The 25,701-nt window shown below is 45.6% G+C and overlaps 1 protein-coding gene across 2 annotated transcripts in view; it reads right to left on the reverse strand.

Annotated features, from left to right (window-relative positions):
• Positions 1–25,701, reverse strand: part of SYMPK (symplekin scaffold protein) — a 2,606,756-nt gene that overhangs the window by 2,063,015 nt on the left and 518,040 nt on the right. For both annotated transcript variants that reach the window (XM_044062505.1, XM_044062497.1), the window contains exon 8: positions 13,303–13,473. In XM_044062505.1, coding sequence (XP_043918440.1) covers positions 13,303–13,473 — 171 coding nt within the window. The remainder of the gene's footprint in view (positions 1–13,302; positions 13,474–25,701) is intronic.

Below are 25,701 nucleotides of genomic sequence, written 5' to 3' on the forward strand. Positions count from 1 at the left end.
TACTCTGGAACAGGCTACCCATCTATGTCAAGCAAAGTTCTTCATTAGCACTCCAAGAAAAATCTTGAAGAGTGGATGGGAAACCGGAAATACACCTCGGGGATCACTTCTGTGTGTCTGCTCATCAGTGGCACAGGAAAATAACTTGCTTGGGTGGCGTAAGCCAGGGAACCTTGTTGGCTAGGCTTGCATAGGCCCTTGGGCCGATAGCCTAGTACCTACCTGTGAACCTATGGCCTCTCGACATAAGGCATAAGATTTGGTTCCTCCTCCTTGTTGATGTATCAGACCACCAACATGTTTTCTGCTTGAACAGCAATAGTTCTGGTCAGAAGAGAGGAGTGGAGGGCTTGCAACGCGTGAAGTACTGCTCTCATCTCCAGGACATTTATATGCAAATTGGTCTCTTGGGGGACCACGTGCTTTGAACTGGTCTCAGATAATGCTCTCCCACCGAAGTTGGGAAGCATCTTTGCTCACAGTGGCAGAGGGGGGAGGAAGAGCAAAATGCCGACCCTGAAGAAAATAGTATGACTGTATCCACCAGATGAGAGACTGTTTGCATGCTCAAGAGATCCTGATACAGTATTTCAGAGGGTAATGCAGAAGGGACCATTGCATGGGTAAGTTCCATTGAAGCACTCTCATGTGAAGGTGGGCCAAGGGTACCAGAGTGATTGCTGCCACCATGGACCCCAATGCCTGAAAAACAAGACTGGCTTTGGGGAAAGGAGTGTCCATAATCTGTCTGACATGAGATCTCAGACTGGAAAGCCTGTTGGGAGTAAGACGGGCTAGGGACCAAGTGGTGTCTAAACGAGCTCCGATAAAATTATATGACCTGAACTGGAACAAGATGGCACTTGTTTAGATTGATAGATATGTCCAAGGTCAAGGCTAGCTGAAGAAGGTATCCTCTGGCTTGAAGTCATCTATACCTGGAGGGAGCAGTTAGAAGCCAATCGTCTAGATAGGGAAACACCTGGAATCCCTGGCAGTCTCAGGTGAGCTGCTGCCACTGCCATGCAATTGGTGAACACCCTGGGGACTGTTGTAAGACCAAAGGGCAGTGTTCAGAATTTGTAGTGACTGGCTCCCACAGCCTGAAGTGAAGATAGCTTCTGGAGTACCTGTTCATCTTGATGTGATAGTATGCATCCTGAAGGTCTATGGAGCACATCCAGTCGTCCTTCTGCAGGAAAGGCAGAATGGACTGTAACATGACCATTCAGAACTTTTAGCTGGCAAGTGACTTCTTTATGGAAGTAAGTTCCAGAATGGTTCTGCGGTCCCCCACCTTTCTGGGCACTAAAAAGAATCTTGAGTAAAAGCCACATCCAAGTTGCTCTGCGGGGGACACTTTGGATGACTCTTTCTGAGAGCAGCTTTGCATTCTCTAATGCTGCTACCTCCTGCTGATTGAGTGGCCTATTGGGGAGGATCTTCCTCAGAGGAGGTTTTTGGGAAAAGGGTATAGAACAGCCTCTGGATATAATCTAACATCCAATGATCTTTTGCGATGGCTTCCCAGGTTGTTGGGTGTACAGACAAATGTTCCCAGACTGCCTCCAGAGTCAAGCAGCTGAGCAATCCTTTAGGACCGCTGACTGGGTCTATCCGAGAAAAAATCTCAAGACCCTTGATTCATTGGACCCCCACTGCATTGAGGGTGGCGTCTGTCATAACAGTTTCCCCCTCTGCCTCTGGGAGAAAGGTCCCCTTGTGAATCCCAGAAAAGGCCCTGCGATTTATGGAACTACAACTTCTTACCTCCACACTGGCTCCCTGAAAAGGACAGCTGTGGGGTAGAGAAGCATATCCAGATGGCAGACAAGGTCTTTCTTTCCTTTTCATTTTGGGAAAGTGCATCTTTAACCATCAGATCAAAAAAGGGTTGATCTATCGAAGGGAGCATTGACAAGATGCCTTATAGGGTTCCGAAAAATCACACAGCCGCATCCAGGTATGGTGTCTAACAGCAATTCCTGATCCAGCTGCCTGTGAAGCACCCTCTGTCACATGAGAGATTAACCTCATGGACGTGCTGGAAATAGACTGGAGGGTGGCCATTCTTGAGGAACAGGATTTCTGTTCCTTGGCAGACAAGGACCCTGGGACCGAGCAAGAGAGTTCCTTAACCAAGTCCCTCTGTAGCCTGGCTACGTCTGCTAGGTGAAACCTGTCCAAAGACCTAGACTCCCTGTTAGGATCGACAGTGGAGCACTGATGGGCTAGCTCCTTTTTGGTGGCAGCTGCAATGGCATTGACTGGAATCCCTTTAGTCCAGTGTGGTTGATCAGAAGGAGCACTAAGGATTTTATTGGGCTGCTTGGGGACAGGTTTCACTGTGTCCAGTTCCTTTCATACCCTGTGGGACATAAGGTCGATAAGGGGGTCCCCACAGAGAGGGGACACCAAAGAAATAGATGGGCCTGACGTCAATGCTTCCAGAAACAGCAATTCTTCTGGATTAGGAGTTTTTGGAAGACCAACCACTCTTTTGGCATAGAATTTCCATGATTTTTCAAAAGGCGAGATCTGGGGGATCCTTCTCCATCAAGATCGGTGTCCTCAGTAAGGGATTCCAAAGGGGAATCCATTTTTCTCCTTTTACATGTGTGCTTCCAAGGGTCCTCTTCGGTAGGGTGTTCTGGAGAGGTATCGGAAGACTTCAGGGGGTTCCAAATGGGAAGGAGGCTGGAAGTCCTTCTGGGCAGGCTGTCCCGGAGGGAAAAGAGTAGATGTCTCAGGCACAGATGCAGCTAGGGGGGCTAGAGTCCGAAGCAGGCAAAGTCAAGGCTCTTCTGGGTGCACAGAGAACCCTCTCCATCACCTCAAACTCCGAGGGAGATCAGGACACCCCAGGCACCCCCGCCAGAGCCGAAGCTGTCGACAAGGAAGCGCTGCGAGTCCCAACAGCTCCAGGATCAAAGTTGGGAGTCAGAGTTTAGCTGTCAAACGCCAAAGCCCCGAGAGGAAGAGACAGCTCCGAAAATTTTGTAGCTGACGTCAATCCCTTGGAACCGGTGCTGAAGCTACGGCTCTGACAATGGATAGGCACAGAAACCATCAGAGCCAGTTGAGACAGGGAGGCAGTCTCGGCTCCAGGAAGGTATGGATCCGATAACTCTGGAATCCAGGGTCAGATCAGAGATGTACCAATAGGAGTGAAGGTTGGGATGTTGCGGATCCAGGAGGAGACGGAGCAAGCAAGATCCAAGCTGGATTTATGCCTTGAGGAATTTCGCCATCATACTGTCTGCCTCGGCTTTGGAGAGGCTATGGAAGGACCTAACAGAGGAAGCCACCGAAGCAAGCCTGGAAGGCTGCTGCAAGACGGGACTTTGGCCTTGAAGATGCAGACTCTGGGGAGAAACTACAGCTCTGGCAAGGATGGGAGGCTTGAATGGCTATCAGAGCCAAAGCAGTCAGTTCAGAAGGCCTCAGAATTTTGGCGGTAGGATCCACAGATTGGCAAGATCTGCTGTGGGATCTCTTCCTATCTTTGTGCTTTTTAGTGGGGGATTGAGCCCCTGAAGTGGAAGGGGTGGCTTAAGAGGAGGAACTTGGGAAGAGCCCCTTCAGAATAAGTTTGTTCTGGTGGTCAGAGAGTGCCCGCTGGTTGAAACCGTCACAGATAGTACATGCGGAGTCAAGATGAGCTGCCCCTAAACAAATACCACATTCAGCATGTGCATTAGAAAGTGGGATTTTGTGCCCACAAGTACTGCACTTTTTAAACCCAGCAGGTTTAGGATTGGCAATGCTCTGACAACAGCAGCAGCAACAGAATCCAATAAAACAACAAGCAATTTGCCCTAAAAAAAATCTAGGTACACAACTAGAAAAAGAAGCAATTTTTTTTTTTTAACACTAGGAAGCAAACAAACAAAACATAATATATACACACACACACACACACACATATATATATATATATATATATATATCACACAAAATATACATACATATGGATATAAAAATATAACAATATAAATACATCTAGTGAAACAGTCGGAAGGGACGGGGTAGGGAATGGGAGGAAAGAGACCACAAAAAACCTCTGCCTGACAAGGAATGGAGGTAGAAAAGATGGTAAAGACCGAGAAGGAATAGCACTAACCAAGAACTTGAAAAATTTTGAGAGAATGTCACTCACTGAAGGAAGAATTCCCTGCAGAACTCAGAATGTAGAGAACCTGATGCTTAGTGAAATGCGGCGAACAAGATCGGAGGGATTTGAAGGACAGGTGCATCATGAGTAGGGAAGGAGCTCAGATGTTGCAGCCTACAGCTTTGGTATATAGCAAAGTTGGATCTGATACTCGGATCCAAAACCCATAGGTTGAAAAGTAAATGAAGGCAACATCAGATCACGTTTTATTTATAATGTTAGTCTGGTATCTGAGTATATAATTATTCCAGCAATGGATGTTTTTTTAAAAAATAAATCATCAGCTTCTTCTCCTTGGTCATGTTCTCTGAATCTATAAGGACCTCAATTTGTACAATGTCTTTCCTGAAAGACTTGACCTAGAAAAATGACACAGACTAGAGCTACTGCAATCAGGAATCACTTGTTGTTCCAGCACCACTGCTTTGTCATTTACCATGTTCAAGACTGCTTCTGATGTTTTAAGCATATCTTGCTCAGAAACAAATTATCTTAATTAGAATTACTTCTGTTTCAATATCAAACTGAACGTCTCCTGTTTTTGTTGGCATTTTCAGCCTTCTGATGAAATGTACTGTTTTTCCATTGTCAAACCCAAGTCTTACTACTAAATAAGTCAGTTTTCAGTACCTTTCCATTTCACTCTAATTTTGCGCACTGATATATATATATATATATATATATATATAAATAACAATTTTACTCCAGAAATGGCATGTACATGCAGTATCAATCACAGCTGACATAAAATCTTCCTCCAAAAATCTCTGAACCTGAAACAAGCTCTTTGCTATCTAACATTAAGCTGCACTCTTCCATGCATTCTGATAGTTTGCATTCCACTATTATTTCAACTTGCTCACCCGTGTTTGGGCAGTCTGTAGCAGAGTGTAGTGCCCAGTTAACTAACAGATTCATACCCAGCAATGGCAGTCATAATAAGCTCTCCTGTCCACACAAAGTACAGTTTTGTACCTACCATAAATGTAGATGTCCGATAGGCATGCATCTGCAGTCCTTACAAATGGGTTGTCCTGTCGTCAGGCAGCCCTTCGGTCGGCCGGATTCCAAAGTCTGGGTCTGGCCTCGGCTGGTGTCGCACTTCACCCGACGTCATAGCGGCAGTTCTTCGGGTATAAAGGCATCAGCCGACGCCATTTTCCTCAGTGCTTCTTGCCCCCAGATGACAGGTGCCCTCTAGGAAGGCTAAATTTGGATAAATGCAAATGGTTCCAAATAGTAGAGAGCAAACAAAAAATAAGCATGTATGTACATATATACAAACAAATACACCATAATAGATTCCCCCAGCTAGCTACAAGATGGGCAAATACCCTAGGAGTACCACAGAGGGGAAGGAGGGTGGGTAATCCTGACTGCAGATGCATGCCTATCGGACATCTACATTTATGGTAGGTACAAAACTGTACTATGTCCTTCAAGGATGCATCTGCAGTCCTTACAAATGGGTAGAATACCATAGCCAAACTGGGGAGGAGGAGAAATAAGATTATGGTGTAGTTAAGATCCCTTGCAAAACAGCAGTGGCAAAACCTGCTCGGGATCTGGAGTATAAAGGTAAATTATAATGCTTGGCAAATGTATGCACGGAGCTCCAAGTAGCAGCCTCTAAAATGTCCTTGGTAGCCACTCCTCGTAAAGCTGTGGTAGTGGCTGTAGCCCTTGTAGAGTGAGGCCTGATGTTTTCTGGAGTTTTCTTCCCATGGTAGGAGTAACAAAATCTAATGCAATTTCCTATCCACTTAGAGATTGTCTGTTTTGAAATTGCTTTTCCTTCCATTCCTGTCGCATATGCTACCAGTAGCTGGTCAGTCTTTCTATTGCTCTTGGTCCTGTCCAGGTAGTAGCGTAATTGTCTATGTACATCCAAGGTATGCAACAGTCTTTCTCCCCTGTTCTGTGGGTTGGGGAAGAATGTTGGTAGGTGGATAGCTTGATTTAAAGATACCCTGGAGACCACCTTTGGCATAAAAGAAGGATTAGTTCTCATGGACACTATCTTGATGGAAGATCAGGAAGGGCTGTACTGCCATTAATGCCTGTAGCTCAGATACCCTTCTTGCTGAAGTGATTGCAAGCAGGAAAGCAGTTTCCATGATAAGTACTGTAATTCTGCTGTTGCTGCTGGCTCGAAAGGAGGGAGTGTCAACTTTTCTAGCACAAAGTTCAAGTCCCATGCTGGCAATGGTGGCTTCCTAGGTGGCTTTACATTTTAATCCCTCTCAGAAACTGCCTGAGCAGAGGATGTGAGAAGACTGGAGGATCCAAGTTGTATTCTGCTGAAATAGCTGATGCATGAATCTTAATGGAAGAATAGGACAGGCCGTTGTGGAAGAGCTCTGCCAAGTATTCCAGGATGTTAGCTATGTTTACCAGTGACACATTCTCTCCTTTTGCAGTACTCCAAATGAGATATCTTTTCTATTTTGCTGAATAATTTTTTCTTGTTGAGGGTCTGCGAGCCTCCAAGATAATGTCTTTAACCCTTTGAGATAAATCTGGGTTATTTGGTCTTATGCAATGTTCCAGGCAGCCAGCTGCAGTGTTTTCAGGTTTGGATGCAGGGTTTTGAAGTTGTTCTGTGTTAACAGCAAGGGAACTAGGGGCAGAGGCCATATTTGTTCCCGAGACATGCTCCTCAGTAATGGGTACCAATGTTGCCTTGGCCAGACTGGAGCTATCAGGATGATCCTTGGACGGTCTTCTTTGATCTTCAATAGCACCTTGTGCATCAAAGGAAGTGGTGGGAATGCATATGCTGTCAGGTTTTCCAACTGAAAGATAGGAGTCCATTTTCCAAGCAAGTGGGTGGTACGTCCTTGTGCAGAATTTTTCAGTTGGTGATTGTGTGGGGATGCAAATAAGTCTATTTCTGGTAGTCCCCATTTCCCTGTAATGGTTTTGAAGATGTCGGATGCAGCATCCATTCGTGGGCATCCGTGGTAGTTCTGCTTAGGATGTCTGCTAGTATATTTTCTTTTCCTGGCACAAAATTGCTTGAAGCTGAATGTTGAAGCTCAGTGCCACATTCCAGAGGTCCATTGCCATCCGGCATTGAGGGTATGAATGTGTGCCTCCCTGTTTGTTGATGTACCACATAACTGTGGTGTTGTCCGTCCTTATCAGCAGTTGACCCTGTCGAAGAAATGGTCTGAATGCCTGAATTGCCAGTTTTACTGCCAGCATTTCCTTTTGATTTATGTGTAGGTGCAGCTGGTCTTGAGTCCATAAGCCTTGTATGCACTTGTCCAGCATGTCGCCCCAACCGAGGTCTGAGGCGTCTGTTGTGATGGTCTGGCTTGGTTGAGTGCTGTGGAAGGGCAGTCCCTTGTTTGATTGACAGGCCTGAGCCCACCATTGGAATTCTTGTTTCAGGCATGGAATTATTGGAATCTGGGTTTCTAGGCTGTGCTTGTGCTGAGACCATAAATTCCTTAGGTACCACTGTAACTTCCTCATATGTAGTCTGGCATGTGGAATCAATATTATGCAGGATGCCATGTAACCGAGAGCTTGCAGGACTTTTCTTGCTGTTAGCTGGTTCTGCTTTGTTAATGCCATGAAGTAGAGAGGGAGTTGCTCCTGTTTTTCTCCTGTCAGAAATGCCATTTGTTTTGATGTGTCCAAATCTGCACCCAAGAAGGTTATCCTTTGGGATGGTATCAGCCTTGACTTTTTTATATTGACTGTGTATCCCAGGGCTTGTAGTAGATGAATGACCCTTTCCAAATCTTTTGTTAATTTGTTTTTGTTGTCCGCTTGTAACAGGCAGTCGTCCAGGTAAGGATAAATTTGAATTCCCTGAAGCCTGCAATGAGCAATTACTGATGCCAGGCATTTCGTGAATACTCTGGGCGCAGTAGATAAGCCAAAAGGCAATGCTGAGAATTGATAATGCTCTGATCCTGCAAGAAATCTGAGGTATCTTCTGCAATTTGGTCGTATGGGGACGTGCAGGTATGCCTCCTTGAGATCTAGAGTTACCAGCCAAGACTCCTTGCCCAGCATGGGAAGAAGCTGCTGTAGGGTCAGCATTTTGAATTTTGAAACAATGAGGTATGTGTTTAAAGCGGACAGATCGAGAATAGGTCTCCATTGGTTTTCTTTTCTTGGTACCAGGAAGAGTCTGGAGTAAAATCCTTGTCCTTGTTCCATAGATGGTACCCTTTCTATAGCTCTCATCCTTAGTAAGTGAGTTATTTGTTCTAGAGCTTCTGTCTTCTGATTTGGAGGTAGGTTTGGCATTCCTCTCTTCCTTGGTAGAGTATGGAAGTGAAACCTGTAACCTTGGTCTATTGTCTGTAAAATCCATTTGTCTCCTGTGATGTAATGCCAGTTTACTGAAAATAAGGCTAGCTTCCGCCTAAGGGTGCTTCTAGTTGTTCCCTGGTAGGCGGTGCCAGAGCCAAGTCACTGTGATTGTCCTGTGGAAGTGGTGGTGGCTGGATCTGTGGCTGTACCTTGCTGGTTGTTAGCCTGCCACTGACGTCCCCTGTAGGCACCTCTGGATTGACCCCTGCCTCTTGAGTGCCTATTCCTGCCTCTCGGAGCTCTGGAGGTGTCTGGAAAGGACCAATTCTTGGAAGGCCAGTTCCTGCTAAACCTTGGAGGCTGGACCTACAAGAAATCCTTGACTGTCTGAACAGATTTTGCTTTGTCTTCCACCTTCTTCAGCACCTGCTGCGCAGGGGAGCCAAACAAATTGAGCTTATCCATGGGAGCATCTAGGAGCTTTGATTTAACATGGTCTGGTAAGGACTGCTCTTTCAACCATGCATGTCTTCTGATCACTGTGCCAGTCATGGCTGATCTAAAGGAAGCCTCCAGTTCATCATAGCCGCATTTTAAGGAATGATTACTGACGTGCTGAATGTTATGTACCATTTCCTATACAGATTTTTTGTCTAATGGTTCATCCGAGGACAGTTTTTAGTTAATTGGTCTAACATAAATTCCTGATACTGAATCATGTGGAATTGACAGTTCAAGGCCCTAGCTGAAAGAGTAGCAGAAGTGTAAACTTTTTTACCCCATCTCTCTAAGGCCCTAGATTCCCTTTCAGAGGGAGGGTTTTGGTAGAAGAAGCTGCTACAGCCTTGGGTCCCTGGGAGATAGTTTCGGGATCTGCAAAAGGGGCCTTATACAAATGATAATGTGTGTCCGGAACCCTGTAGTACCTATCGAGCTTAGCAGGGGCCGGAGGAAGAGAATCAGGAGCAGTACAAGCATCATTAAAAGCATCATCCACAACAGTAAGTACTGGAGGAATGGCTAAAGGCCTATGCTGTGGCAAATGCAAAAAGGTTCTAAGCCTTTTCCTAGAGTCTGAAAAATCCTGGCCCTGCCATTGAAATTGTTCCCTCATAGCATGCAAGGTTTCCCCAAAAGAAAATTCCTCAGGCGGAGAGGCAGAAGGAATGGAGACTTCTGCATCAGAGTCCTCATAAGGAGAAAAGGGGCCCTCTGGAGGGTTTGAATTATCTAACTCATCAGAGGATCCATCTGAAGAAACTGGCTCAGGGGGCTCTACTCTAGTCCTCTTCTCTGGAGGTGGGTGAGAGGCCCTGTCTGGATGTGGTTGGGATCCCCGGATCAAAGAAATGAGATCCTCTGCTAGACTAAGCATTTGTGAACTGGAACTAGGCCTGTGAGAGGGGGTCTTAGCAGGCACCGATTTGGTAGATTTTGCTGCTTTAGCTTTGGCAAAGGCCTTAATAGACATGGATGCAGGAGGCCTAGCAGCTCCACGTGCAGGGGTAGAAATATCCAAAGGGATAGTATCAGATAAATCCTGCGAACCTGCAAGAGCAGGTGGGATTTCAGTAGCAGATTCAGCCTGGCTGGATGAGGCCTCGGTAAGTGGCAAGCTTTCGGCTGAAGGAAGAACCGTGGACTCGGTTTCAGCCGAAACCGAGACACTCGCGGTTGGCTTAACCGCGGTTTCGGCCGAAACCGCGGACCGCGAGTGTCGGTCCTTTTCCTTGCGTTTTTTAGAAATTTGCGTAGTCGGAGTATCCGACGGCATAATGTAAGCAAAATCAGAGCCGAAAAACTCTTCAGCAAATTCCAACCGACGTCTAAGCGTCCGTCGGTTGAAAGAAGCACAGGCTAGACAAGCTGCTACATCGTGGTCTGGGCCTAAACAAGGTAAGCAGTAAGAGTGGAAATCTTTATGAGGTATTTGTTTCCCACAAGTTAAACAGTTATTCACTTTTTCTGACATCGGCTGAGGCAAGAAAGAGTCCCCAACGGGGTACTTAGCTTTTAGAAGTCTTCGGTACTTGTAGTAGTAATCTCTGGTTCTGACCGACCGGCACTTGCGAACAGCTTCTGCTTCGGGCGCCACGCGGCAAGAAAGACTGAGGAAAATGGCGTCGGCTGATGCCTTTATACCCGAACTGCCGCTATGACGTCGGGTGAAGTGCGACACCAGCCGAGGCCAGACCCAGACTTTGGAATCCGGCCGACCGAAGGGCTGCCTGACGACAGGACAACCCATTTGTAAGGACTGCAGATGCATCCTTGAAGGACATCTTGCTATTTTTGCTCTATGAAATATGCTGCCTCCTGATCGACAATAAATGCCCACTGTAATGCCCGATGCCTTTTCTCCAAAAGTACATTTTAAGGCTGACTTCACCGAGTTAACATTAAGTACAGTATATCCAGTGGAAGCTGAATGCCTACCTTTTACATTTAAGCAGGTAGTACCAAAGAGCTTAAAAGTAAGCACGTCATCTGGAAGCACCTTATTAGATTTCTATTTACACATCCAAATATTTACCCAAACTCAACTATGTAAGCTGTCACAGAAACTGGACTGTCTCAGAGAATCCAGTCAAAATTATGTATGCTTCATAAAGCTGATCCTTTTACATATGCAAGAACATAGCAAAGTCTAGTTATCAAACTGGACAAACCTTTATCTGTGTTCAAATCTTGTGCTAAGATTTCCCTTGCTATAGCTTTGCTCTCCAAGTGACAATGCAACTGCAATGGCATGTCTCTATTTTTCTAGCTGCCTAACCAAACTTCAAATCATAAACTCATATTTCCAGCATTTATAGGGTTTGTTTTCATCAAAAAAGTAGGATTCTATAGCTGGAAATTACATCTTTACTAAATGTGATAAACTAGCTCAGCTTTCCAGACATGGAATTGGTTCTCTTGAACATCCAAGTAGCAAAGGCAACACTAAAGAGATATATGGTTCCCAGTGTAAACTGCAGCAAAAGAGCACAGTCACTGCCATAAAGGCAAATACTGCTGAGAACTGCCATAAAGTTGATGGTGCAATTAAAGTCTTCCACAAAAGAGATGCTACTGCTGTAAAGGTCCCAGACAAAGGGAGTAACCATAGACTTAACATGAATTGAAAATCCTGTAACAAGATATGCAGTGGACCTTCCACATCCTTGATCAGAGAGCCCTTATAAACTCTGGAAGAATATGTGCTAATATTGAACTACTGGTAATTAACTCTAGAGGTTACATTCCCAGGAGAGTCAAAGGGTGAATCCAGCAGAACAACCCATGTGACAGGCAGTGCCTGCTCCCCACAATGCACGCAAAAGGTTATGGCCTGGGATGCACCTACTTTATATCCCCCAGCAGTTGGATGAATTGCAGGATGAGAGCCAGCATGAGCCCATTCTAGTCAACAAACATCACCAACATATAGCAAATGGAGTAATTTCAAAGACATACTTTTTTCCAAGAGCTGTGACCAGTATTTTCTTTCTAACCACTGTTTCCTCGGTCTTTTGGTGGTGCTCCATCAGAGTTTTGGAGCTGCACACAGGACCCTTCCAGAAATCACAGTGTAGGGCACTTTCAAACATCTCACTTCTAATAATGGAGCAGCCCAGAAACTCTTCCCTCTTTCATCTATGTTTGTTTAGAATAAACTGCTGGCACTTAACCAGATATTCACATTGCGCTCATTTCCAAGTCAGCAAAAACAGTGCTGTTGTGGCTTGTAGTCCAACAACCACACAGATACTTTGAAATCTTCTGTGCTTTAGGTACTGAACACAGAAACTTCAAGAAGCAAGTCAGGACTAAGCCTTGAACTGTTAAGGGAGGAAGAAAAGAATTTGTAGGGCCAGCTGCTAGGCGTATTCTTCTCCAGCTGTAGTGTGTTATGTCACAGCACATACTGAAGTAGGATGTTTACACCACTAAAAGCATAGGTGCGTCAACAAAGAAATGATGAACTGGAATGGAATGGAAAACAGGATAAACCAAACTGTAAAATGAACTAGGTGGGACCCAAGTATTTGTTCCAATCGAAATTTCGTGAACACAATTCAACTTTATTTAAATGGTTAACCTGCTATCAACTCCTGAAGCATGTTTTTTACCTCCTTGAATATTATGGAAAGGAGACGGACCTCCATCCAAACCCAAGTCAAGTCTCTTATTGTTTTGAAGAAACATCTACTAACCCTGGTGCTTTTCACTTTGTCGTATCAACCATACTAAATTTCTGACGCACTTCAGCATAACCTAAAATGTTCTTAATCTTGTTCTCACCACTAGATGGCAAGCTGGTCAATTCACTCACCTCAATATTCCCTGTAGTACCTCTTAATAGCTAGCAACAAATGGATTTAATTATCAACACTGCATGCATCAACACCCCTACCAATCTGTTCAGAATGGCTTTCAACTGGAGAGTTGAAAAGAAAAGTTATGTGAACATCTATCTATTCTATTAAAGCATTTTTTTTCACTGATGGCAATGTACCCCATTTCCCTTTTATAAAAGACTGCCTCCTTTTCCCTGACCTTGATCAACTCTAGGGTTATTACACCTTGTCGGTAAGGACATATTTCTACCCTTTAATGAACTCATCTTTATAAAGGTCACACAAACAGATGATATTTGAACTTGGACTTCAGCTACTACTTCAATTCCCATGCAAAATCTTGTCCCCCCCCAAACAGCAAAAACGGTAGTCTTTCCCAATCCTGAAAACAACAATATGTCTTAATCCCAGACAATCCAACAAGTGTACTCTTATGTCTAAGCATATCAGGACAGCACTCACGGCAACATTCAAGCATCCACTATGTATTCTATGTCTTCACTCATCGGTACCTACCATGCAGTGTTTCATAAGCCTGGATAACTTCGGACATAAACATGGGCCGCTGTCGTGCAATGTTAGCCAGAGATCCCAATGTTGTAACTAGGTTGATGCTGGAGATGGCAGGATGGACCATAAACTTCAACAGTTGCTCAAGAGCTTCCTTGCCTTCCTCATTCAATTGATCTGTAAGACACAGAGCAAATTCTAGCCGTAATCACAATTACTCACAAATGTAAGGTAAAATAATCACTAAAGTAAATGTCTATAAAAACAAACAGGACAAGTCCAGAGTGATGTACAGTCTAATTCTTAGCAGCATTAAAGAAACAAAACTACTACCAAGCACAAAAATACATTGTGATGTCAAAAACTCCTCTTATGCTACATCTCAGGACACCCTTTGTTGGGAAGGTTCATATGACAGACGCAGGTGAACGCGAGAAATGCAGTATATAATAACCTATAAAAGTATGCCCACCAGTGAGCTACTGCACCAAATGTAGCAGAAGTTTTAATCACCTGTTTTTATGAGTACCAAAAATGTAGGTGGTGTATACAGGAAAAGGTATAAACAATTGGCAAAACCTCATTTAGAGCCATCTGCAGTTTGGGACAACTTGTTTTCAAAAGGACAAACAGACAGGGCAGAGGCAGGACAGAAAAGAGAATCAAAAGCACAGCAAAGTCTTCACCAGAAAGAATACAAGAACTCAGTATACTCACACTACTGAAAAAAGTATTGGGAAAAGAAGTGAGAGAAAATATATTTATGCAAAAGCTTACCACAACAGTAGATGTCCTACTGATCATTGTTGCAGTCTTCCAAACTGTTGGGTTATCTCGCCAGGTAACGGGGAGATCGTCCGGAAAACCAAAGTCAAAACCTTCCATACAGCCATATGTCTGACATATAACCCAAGCCCACACATGTCAGGGTATATAATCTGAGATTTTACGCTCATTCATCCACTGAACTCCAAGCTGGCATGCCTGCAGACAACTAAGGAAACTGAAGTAATAGGTCAGCTAAGTGGGGAGATGACAAAAAATGGTTCTCTCTCTGACCCTGAAAGAGTAAAACAGAGAAAGGGGGATGGCAGGGTGGGAAAGAATATTGCAATAGTGAACAGTAGGACATCTACTGTGATGGTAAGTTCATAAACTAAAGTACTATGTTCTTCCTTAGATCACTGTTGCAGTATACCAAACAGCTTGGGGTAATTCCCAAAGTTCAAGTAGTATAAAGGGTGGCTAGACACAGGACAGCTGTCAAGCAGTCCAGAGAAGACTGATCTGAAGGCAGCAGCACTGGATTTAGAAAAGGCATCTTTTCTGTAATGCTTGGTAAAAGTAAGTACCAAGGACCAAGCAACTCCTTCTAGGATAGGTCTCATGTCTAGCCCCTCGTAAAAGGCTCAACAGAAGTCACTGCTCAAACAGAATATGCCTTCGCTGGTAAAGGCAAATATATACCCATAGTGAATGTAACAAAAAGAGATGGATTTTGAAATCCAGTTACCATCACTTTATTTTGAAACTGGGCTACCAAGCTTGGTTTTCTAGCAGGAGGCAAGGGACTGGTCAAAGTCTTACGGATTGACTTTATCTTGTCTTAGTAAAATCTGAGCTGTCTATGCACATCCAGAGAGTGCAGGATTGCCTCCCTCCCTTATTTTACAAATTAGGAAAGAAAGTAGGGAGACTGATGCCTGACTGAGGGATAGTTAATTTACAGTTTTAGGCATAAAAGGGATTGGTCCTCAAAGACGCACTGTTCTTATGGAAGATAAGGAAGGAAGGGATGCTATCACAGCCTGTAGCTCAGCTCAGACTCATCTATCTGAGGTAAAGGCAGCTAGAAGTATGGCTTTCCCAAGCACAAAATTTGAAAAAGGCACGGGCTGCTGGCTCAAATGGTGGAACACCAAGTTCTTCCAGAGCAAAGCTGAAGTCACAGGGAGAAAAGATTTGCTACTATGTTTTAGGTAGAGGATACAGTTCAGAAATGGTTTTACCTTTACATGAGAGGTTGGGGGAGGTCGAGAGATAAGCAATCAGAAATGGCTGAGAGGTGCACCTTGATTGAAGAGTACACTAGGCCACCTTTTCAAAGCTCACAAAAGTAAGACAGAACAATGGAAGCACCGATGTATATTGGGTCCAATTTCTAAGCATGATATCAAATAGAAGGATCTGCCAATGGGCTATTGTACAAGAACGTCGTTAAATCATCAGGCACCTTTGGTGGTCCTGGTATGCTCAATAACTAGGGATTTTCTCTGAACTGAATACAGTATCTCTTTTCTATAATGCTGAGGACCCACTGATCCATTGTGATAGTCTTCCACTGGCTTAAAAAGAGGGACAATCCTCCTGCCAGTTGCCCCGGGGGGTGGTAGCAGACAGTCACGGCTGTTCTGTGTGTTGGGTGTTGGTCTTTAGAGCACCCACTCTCTGTGGCTGTTCTGATTGCCATCTTCTGGACTGTCTTGGTCTTCTTCCACAGGGAGGCCTCCCCTTGTCACATCTGGGTGGAAAGGGCCAAGGTTTACAGGGGTAGTTTCTACTGTATTGCAGAGTTGGAGACAAGTAGAATTCTTTGACAGTTTTAATTTGTTTGCCTTTTTCATCTATTTTCTCAAAGACTTGTTCAGTTGGAAGTACAAACAGGAACTCTGTCTAGTGGGGCACCTAATAATTCTGCTGTTACTTGCTCTGCCAGTGGCTGAGTTCTGAGCCATGTATGTCTCTGGATAACTGTCTCTATGGCAGCTGCTCTGCAAGAAGCAAATAAGGCATCATAGCTGCATTTCAAGCAGTGTCTGGCAAGCTGTAAAGCTTCTCTGCCTGTTCTGTTTGGGAGGATGGCATAACGGTTAAGATGTTTACCTTACAAACAAAAGATGCAGGGTTTGGTTCTCACATGGAGTAAATGGCTAGGCTTAAAATGGCCCACAATGGCAGTTAGCCCAGTACTACTCTATGAACCTATGGAGTCATGTTCTGCTATCATTTTATCTTGGGAGTGATTCAAGGTATTTTATTATATAGAAATGGAATTTAAAGCTCTCATGGCTAGGGTTGTAGAGGTACAGGTTTTCTTGACAAATCTATTCAGTAGTCTGCTCTACCTGTCATTAGGTAGGGGATGTCCTTTGGGAATCCCTTTAGTAGATTCAGTGAAGACCACAGTGGGATCAGTTTTAGGATTTCTGTAAAGATGCTTGAGAGAGTCAAGCACTCTAAAAAAAACTATCTGGTTTCCTAGGTGCAGGTAGTAAAGAGGCAGGGCATAGGGTTATGCCCTCAAAATCATCATCTAGTACAGTAGGTACTGGAGGAACAGCTAGCAGTCTAGGAAAAGGTAAGCTTAGAAGTTCCCCGTAGTGTGTCTATGCCTGGAAGAACTGTATACTTTCTCAGTTAAAAGCTTTCCCAAAGGAAAGGTCTTCAGGTGGGGAAGCCACAGAGAGAGTACCAGAGTCTGGGTAGGTTTGGGGGTTGTAAATAACCTGAATATGACAGTTCTTCCTCATCCTCAAGAGGATGAAAAGCTCTCCTCTTCTTAGTATACTACTTAACTTGTTCTTTTAGTTAGACAAGTCTCTGAAGAAGATTGTGACGATTTTCTGAATTTAATGAAGGCCATGAATTCCAGTGCTATCTTGAACAGATTTTGGACTTCAGGCTGAGAAGCAGAGGCGGGGGGGGGGGGGTGGCAAAGCCAAGGCAGGAGCACAGTTTGGTTTAACAGTTCATTTAACTGGCATGGCCAAGGGATGGAGTTGTTGGTCATACCCACAGTAGAAATCTCCATCCGGGACCACTTCTCTGACATCAAACGCAGATGCCTGCATAGTGGTGTCACACCCAACTGCCCTGTGATCAGGGGTGGTAGACAGTGGTAGGCCGGGAACTATCACAGCCTCCTGGGGAGCTTCTCCAGAGGTTCTGGCCTAGCAGTTGCTGGTCCTGGGGACTGAGAAGGCACCTCACCAATTCCTCAGCTTAGAATTGATGCAGTAGCTTTTTCAGCAGTCTGTAGATCCCAAGTTTTTTTTTTTTTTTTTATCTTTTCCCTTTTTTGGGATAACACCAGCAGCCAGTGGAGTTAGTGCAGGCTCTACAGAAGTCACAGTTTGCAAAGCTACAGAAGAAGCCAACAAGGAGGACTCCATATCTGCTGCAAGTACCTCAAGCCTAAGTTTAAGGGTTTTTGAAAGAAACCTAACAAAATCAGAGCAGCTACGGATTTAATGAGGCCCCTAGCAAAACAGACAAAACAAATTTCAAATATTAGAGAAGCAAATTCTCCAAAGGGGTACTTATCTATCTGGAAAGAGAGGAGCTCTAGAAACATGAGCCAACTGATGGACAGCAAGTGTATAAAATGCATGTCATGTGGACTGAACTGCACGTCTAGAAAGAAATGAAGATGGTGCTGATGGACACCTTTCTTATACCCCGACATCCAGATGTCAACCACTGGACATCCGTTGGCTTGGGATGATGCAGAAACTCTGGAAATCAGGCCTGTTGTAGGTTTCTGCATGGCAGGAAGACGCAAGGATCAGTACTGCAACACTGACTTCAAAGAACATCTTTAAATCATCAGGCACATTGTAGAATGCATCAGGTCTTTTGTGGGAAGATGGCGGAGAATCAGGAGCAGTGCACACAGATGCAAAGGCACTGAGAAAGACCTACAGGTTACCTCTAACAGGTTATATCATTTTTGCACATCAGAAATCTATTTTGATTCCCCTTAATAGTGTTTCATTATGTTATACATGATCTCCCCAAATGAAGCCTCTTCAACAGAAGAATCCAGGGAAAGGAAATCATCAGAGGCCATTTGGCCTGGAAAATGCATCTGAGAAGAGTGGGCCAAGGAGTGCTCAGAGTCTGAATCTACCTCCTCCTCCTCAGGGGAAGATTCTAGATGTCTCTCTTGAGGGGTGATAGGAGTAGGAGCAGGAGCAAATGAAGTAAAAGATGGAGGCTCCTTTTCTTGGAAGCCTGTAAGGGGAAAAGTGCTTATTTTTCTTTTTTTGCTGTGACATCCACTTTGACAAAAGACAGAGGTTCTGACACCTGGCATACCTCGATAAGCGACCCTGGTATCTCCTCTCAAAAAAAAAAAAAAAAAAAAAAAAAATTCATATACCCTTAGGTACTTCATAGATAATTATACAAGGCTCCCCTCTTCTCACCAGTACTGCTAAGTACAGTTAGGTAACTAAACGTACCATAACAGTAGATGTTTGAATGATCACTGCTGCAGAAACCTTAGCTATTTTGGTTATATCCTGCCAAGGATACAACAGCTGGCCACCTTCCTAAGCGTCAGGGAACCTTCCATGCTCCCAAACTGTCAGGCAGCTCAAGCTGAGCCGACTAAAAGACAAGTTTGGGTACAACGCCCTTCTGAGCTTTCCTGTCAACAGAAAGACAGAGGTTGAGTCTTGAAAGGACACTGCTAGGAAGAACAAAAAATAACTATAAACAAGTCACAAAAAAAACAAGGGAAATGGAGGGAAGGAGTGACTACTGCAGCAGTGATAAAACATCTACTGTTATGGTAGGTTTACTTGCACAACTGTACTACACTCATCATATTGATCACTGCTGCTGTAGCCTTACCTACATGGGTAGATTAATCTAGAGTACGACATTTGGGAGGTGGAAGGAGAACAGTCCGTTAACCTGTGGAGAATGGTCCTTGCAAAGCCTAATCTAAACTTATGACAGAATAAAGCTTACCGTGTTTTGTATAGGTATGTAGAGAGGACCAAGTAGCAAATTTTGGAAAACTTTGAGAATCCAATCCTTTCCAAAAAGCCATAGATGCAGCATAAGCCCTGGTAGAGTGAACCTTGACCCTACCTGGAATAGTTCTGCTGTGGTGAGTACAACAAAAGGTTGCAGCCTTAGAAATAGTCTGCTTTGAAATGAGAAGTTATGTACCTACCATAACGTTCCATGTTAGTTGTCTTCTCTCACCTTCTTTCTTGCTTGATGGGTTCGGAGTCGAACCTCGGCTCCGACTCGGCCTATACTAAAGCTCGAGGCAACCCTATATCCCATGATGCTATGCGGTAACTACCCAGATCTCGTTTGGTAGCTAAGAAACCATAGCCAATTCAGTCTCCCCTCTGAGGTGGAGGAGGAGAAGGAAGAACTCCCCAAATATCACTACCTGAAGCTGCATCGACCCCAGGACCAACTGTCTGAGCTAGGAATAGTGCAAGATAAGGTCCCCTGTAAGAAGGGGAAAAAACCTCTCTGTCTGTCCAGGCTAGGGGGATGGTAGGCGGGACACAAGAAAGAAGGCGAGAGAAGACAACTAACATGGAATGTTATGGTAGGTACATAACTTCTCAATGTTAAGTTGTCAATCTCGCCTTCATTCTTGCTGGAAAGGACCGTGTCCCTAGCACCTTCATCCTGGGTGGCTCATTGGAACAGACTCTTGAGAACGGTGGAACAAAAATTTGCCCTGCTTCTGGAGGCCATGTCCACTTTGTAATGTGTAACGAAAGTACGAGGAGAGGCCCATGTGGCAGCCGCACAGATAGTGTCTATTGGTAATCTAGCTTGAAAAGCTGTAGATGTAGCCAACGCTCTGGTTGAATGGGCTCTTGGCCTAGAAGGCAATTCTTTACCTCTGAATTGATAAATACAGGTAATCACAGAAGACAGCCACCTAGACAGGGTTACTTTAGATACCAGAAGGCCCTTTCTACTCTCAGCATAAGATAAAAAGAGTTCATCAGATTTCCTGAATTGTTTAGTTCTGTCCAGATAGAAGCGGAGCTGACGAACGTCCAGACAATGTAGTTTTTGTTCTGCCCTGTTTGAATAATTAGGAAAGAAAACTGGAAGATCAATAGATTGATTTAAATTGGTCTGAGAAGCCACCTTGGGTAAAAAAGACGGGTTAGTTCTTAGAGAAACCCTGTCTTTGTGGAACACTAAATAAGTAGGGTGAATACAGAGGGCATGAAGTTCAGATACTCTCCTAGCAGAGGTAATGGCGACTAGGAATAGTGTCTTCCAGGAAAGTAACTTTAAGGAACAGGAGGCCACAGGTTCAAAGGGAGGGAGGATCAAGGATGCTAAAACTAAGTTTAAATCCCACTGTGGTGGGGGGGTCTTTGATCGGAGGCCTGAGTAAAAAGATACCTCTGAGGAATGCCTTGCAAAGCTTATGGGACATGATGTTGGAGTCCGACAAGCCTATGTGAAAACTTGAGATGGCTGCTAGCTGAACTCTTACTGTGGAGAAAGAAGATCCTGAGTGAAAGATTTCGGCCAGGAAATCCAAGACCGAATGTATTGGAGCAGTGAAGGGATCTATGTTCCTAGCCTTTGCCCAAAAGGAAAAGCATTGCCATTTACTAGCACAGATCCTTCTGGTGGAAGACTTAAGGGAAGCCACGATAATATTGCAGACAGAATTCGAAATCACAGGAAGCCTGGCTAGGGACAGAAGTGGAGCAACCAAGCTGTGAGGTTGAGAGATTGGAGGGATTGGTGCAGCTGCCCTGATTGATGGGTCAAAAGATCTGGCATTGGATCCAGATGCCATGGCTGCTCCAAAAGATAGCGATGCAGGAAAGGGAACCATATCTGTCGAGGCCAATAAGGGGCAATGAGGATCATCTTGGCCCTCAAGGCGGTAGCTTTCTGAATTGTTTGTGTGATTAACGGAAAGAGGGGAAAGGCGTAAAGAAGTCCCCAAGGCCAATCGTGGACTAGAGCGTCTCTGGGGGGATGGCCTGGAAGGGAGAAGAGAGTGAAGAAGTCGAGGCACTTGCTGTTTTGTGGTGTTGCAAAAAGATCGCAGCAAGGAAACCCCCACTTCCGAAATATATTGTCGGTCACCAATTGCTTGAGAAACCACTTGTGAGGCATGAGAACAGCTCTGCTCAGCCTGTCCGCTATGACGCTGGACTTCCCGGGGATGTGCGTTGCTATCAGAAACTGCTGAGAAGAGATCGCCCATTGCCAGAGTCTGAGTGCTTCTCGACACAGGGGCTATGACCTGGTTCCGCCCTGCTTGTTGAAATACCATACTACGGACATTTTGCAATCGTCCCCAGGGGGAGAGAGTCTTGAAGGGCTTGCAACGTCAAAAGCACTGCTCTCATCTCCAGGATGTTTATCTGCAAGTGGCATTCGAAGGGTTACCATGTGCCACGGACTGTCCTGCCCTGAAAATGCCCCCCCCCCCACACACCCAATCAGGGAGGTGTCCGTTGTGACTGTGGCGACCGGGGGGGGGGGGAGTGTAAAAGGTCTGCCTTGATGGACTTGAGGGGAGACCATCCACCAAGATAGATGTTTTCTGCAAGATAGAGTTATTAGGATCTTGTGTGTCATAGGGAGCTGTTGGAAGGACCACTGGGAGAAAAGCATCCATTGAAGAAGCTGCATGTAAAAGCGGGCAAGGGAAAGAAGCGTGATGGCTGCCGCCATGAGACCTAATACCTTCAGAACATACCTGGCCTGAACTTTGTCGTTTTGAAGAAGGGCGTGAACATGGCTTTGAATATCTAAGACCCTCTGCTCTGTTAACTTTGCTGAGAGCTGAACAGTGTCCAAGGTGGCGCCTATGAAAGTAATAGACTGACAAGGCGATAAGGCAGACTTTTCGAAATTTAGAGAGATACCTAGCTCTTTGCAAATGTGGATGGTGTAGTCTCTGGCTAGAAGGAGTTGACGCCTGGTGGTGGCAGTGAGGAGCCAGTCATCTAGATATGGAAACACCTGGAATCCTTGAAGTCTCAGGTGAACCGTAACCACTGCCAAACATTTGAACACTCGGGGGCTGTAGTGAGACCAAAGGGCAGGGCTCTGAACTGGTAGTGATTGGCTCCCAGCCTGAAGCGGAGAAACCTTCTGGAGCGCCTGTGCATTTTGATGTGATAGTATGCATCCTGAAGGTCCACTGAGCACATCCAATTGTCCTTGCCCAGAAGGGGTAAAATGGACTGTAGCGTGACCATCCGGAACCTCGTTCTTTTTACAAACTTGTTTAGATTGCTGAGATCCAATATTGGCCTCCAGTCCCCTGTTTTTTTTGGTACCAAAAAGAACTTTGAGTAGATTCCAGATCCTAGCTGGTCTGCTGGGACTGGCTGGATGGCTCTCTTTTTTAGCAGCTTTGATATTTCTAGTGCTGCTTGTTCCCTTAGACTGGGTGGAACGCCTGGAAGAGACCCCCATTTGAATCGTAGGAGTCTGGATAAAGGGGATTTTGTAACCCTCGGATATGATCGACTGCACCCATTTGTCTTGAGTGAGGGAGAGCCAGGCTTGTGGGTACAGCGATAATCTTCCCCCGACTGCCTCCGAAGGTGGACAGTCGGGCAACACCTCAGGGATGCTGGAAGGGTTTGTCAGAGAGGGTTTCTCTGCTACCCTGGTTCTGCGGACCCCCTATGCCTCTTGGATGGCGTCTGTTGTTGTTGTTCCCCCCTCTGCCTCTAGGGGTGAACTGACCTCTTGCATCAGGCGTGACTCCTTGAGATTTACGGAACCACATTTTTCCACCCTTTTGACCCTTAGGATATGGTCTAGATGGGGTAGAAAAACAGACTCCTACAGCAGAAAGAGTCTTGCCATCTTGTTCGCATCTGGTCAAAGTATCTTTCACTTGAGGTCCAAACAACGCTGAACCATCAAAGGGGGAGTTAGTGAAAGACGCCTTGAAGGGGTCTGCGAAGTTACAAAGCCGCATCCAGGTGTGATGCCTCAAAGCCACACCTGTGCCTGCGGCCCTACTCGCTCCATCGGCTGCATATGAAATAAGCCGCATGGAGGAGTTGACAATGGAATTCAGGGTTCCTAGCTGTGAGTTAATTTTTTCCCCCCCCGAGACCCAGCAGCTGATGGATCCTATAGGACCTCACCCAGTTCTTTAAGAATGTCTCTTTGAAGACAGGTGAAGTGGCATAAGTAGTTCAGCGACCTAACGAGTTCCTGATGAGAACATCCGCTTTCCGTATCTATCCATTGTCCTAGATTCCTTGTTAGGCGGATGGATAGGTACTGAAGGATCAGCCAAGTTCCTGTTTAGTGGCCTCCACCTCCACCATGGCATCAACTGGAACACCTTTGGATAAGAATTGCTTATCGGAAGGGGCTGTTATAAATTCAGAAGGCCTCCGTGGGGTGGGTTCCAACGAGTCAGGGGCCGTCCACGCCTTCCGTGCCACCACTTCCATAAGGGGGGTCAAAGGGCGGAGACACCCAGGAGGTGGTGGGTCGAGAACCAAAAGCCTCCAGGTAAACCGACTCGACCTCGGAAGGATTAAGGGAAGACCAGTTTCCCCTCTGTTTAAGGATTTCAAGGATGTCATAGAAGGAAACATCCTCAGAGGGGGACCTTGGGGATCCTTCAGACTCATCCAAGTTGGTATCAGATGTGACGGACTCAGGGGAGTCCACATGCTTCCTCTTACATGTCCTCTTACGCGGGGGTTCACCTGACGGATCAGGGGAAACCTCGGAAGAAGAGGATATTCCCAATGGGGAAACCTGAAGCGTTGGGTCTCGATGGCCGGGGGCGAGAGAGTGGGAAGAGACATCAGCAGGCACTACTGTGAGAGGAGCTGATGGAGCTGACCGTAGAGCAGGCACTGGGGCCAATACGCTCCTCATGACCTCGAAGGTGCCCCTGTCAGGCAGGCTAGAGAGCTCCCGCTCCGAAGAGCTAGGAACCCCAGCCGGCACCGACAAGGACGGCTCCGAAGCCAATGTCGGGGCCGAACTCACCAACGCCGACGCTCCGAGAGGGAGAACGGGGTCGGACAAGGGTCTGATGCCACTCGCCCTCTCGGAACTGGCGAGAGAGTCCAAGCGCCCGGATTCCGCCAAGGATGGCACCATGGACGAGATCGGAGCAGACGGAGCCGAAGGGGGAGGTATCGGCTCAGACGTCAAAACGGTCACGGCTCCGAGGAGCTCCGGCTCCGAACACTGGGGTAGAGTCGAAGGAGGAATAGTCTGTTGTATGGACGTAGCCGCTGTCTGATGAGACAGGCTATGAAGCATTTGGGCCAGTGCCTGAGACTTTAATAGTCTTCTTACCACCCTCTCAAGGTCATGATAGGAAAACCTGGAAGACCGAGAAGACCGAGAAGAATGGCTCCGATGGCTCCGCTCCAAGAGTAACGGTGACCTCGGAGCCGAATGTATGGACTCCAGAGATGGAGATCTGGACCTCTTGCGTGTGGAGGGCATCAGGGTTAATGGAGCCGATGGAGCCATAGACACGTCAGCTCCAGCCAGAGCCGACTTTGAAGACAGAGTCTTAGAGGTATCGGCTCCATAGCTGCGATAGAGAGGTATCGGCTCCAGCCAGAGCCGATAATGTCGCAGGTGATGAGCCACCATCCGAGGGCTTAAAACTCGGAGCCGACGGTTTAGGTGGTTTCGAAGGCTTCCCCGGCATGGACTTAGCCGGGGAACCTTCGGGCTTTAACAAGCCCCTTAGTATCAATTTACTCCTGCGCTCCTGCAGGACTCTTGGGCTGAATGCATGGCACACTGAGCAAGAGTCCTGCAGGTGCAGGGGTCCCAGGCAATAAACACAAGAAGTGTGACCGTCTGTCAGAGACATCTTCTGACAGCATGAGTCACACTTCTTGAAGCCGGAGACCTTTGTTCTCCTTCGACATTGTGAAGTCGAAAGGAAAACCAAAAATTAGGAGAAAACACACACACACACATACACACACACACACACACACACACACACACACACACACACTTCAACAAATAGGGATACAGGGATAGTGAGGGAACACACACAGCAAAGAATCCCTGTGAGGGAATAAAAATAAAACGGAAGGGCCCAAGGCCTAACCTAGGGAGAGGGAGTATGACAGGGATAAGGGATAAAAAATAGGGACTAAACTTTAAATTTAACAGAAACTAGCCTATAAAAGATTAAGAAGAATACTAGGGGAAAAACTAAGGAGAATACTAAGATTTTGTGAAAAAATAGTCACTAACCTGTGAGCCGGTAAAAAGAGCAACCTCGCTAGCGTAAGTGGCAAACGAGATCTGGGTAGTTACCGCCTAGCATCATAGGATATAGAGTTGCCTCGAGCCAGTAAAATTAGCTCTTGAGCTTTAGTATAGGCTGTGTCGGAGCCGAGGTTCGGCTATGAACCCATCCAGCAAGAATGAAGGCGAGATTGACAACTTAACATCATGTTGTTCTTACTTCAGAAGAAATGAACAAGTGATCTGAAGATTTGAAAGATTTAGTTCTGTCAAGATAGTACCCAAGTTGTCTGTGGACATTCAAGATATAGAGTATCTTTTCCCCCTCATTTCTGAGTTCAGGAAAGAAAACGGAGATGGATCGTTTGCCTTAAGTAAACTTGGATACTACTT

Source organism: Protopterus annectens, chromosome 1.part0 (genome assembly GCF_019279795.1).
Source record: "Protopterus annectens isolate FY-2018-M chromosome 1.part0, PAN1.0, whole genome shotgun sequence".
Classification (NCBI taxonomy): domain Eukaryota; kingdom Metazoa; phylum Chordata; order Ceratodontiformes; family Protopteridae; genus Protopterus; species Protopterus annectens.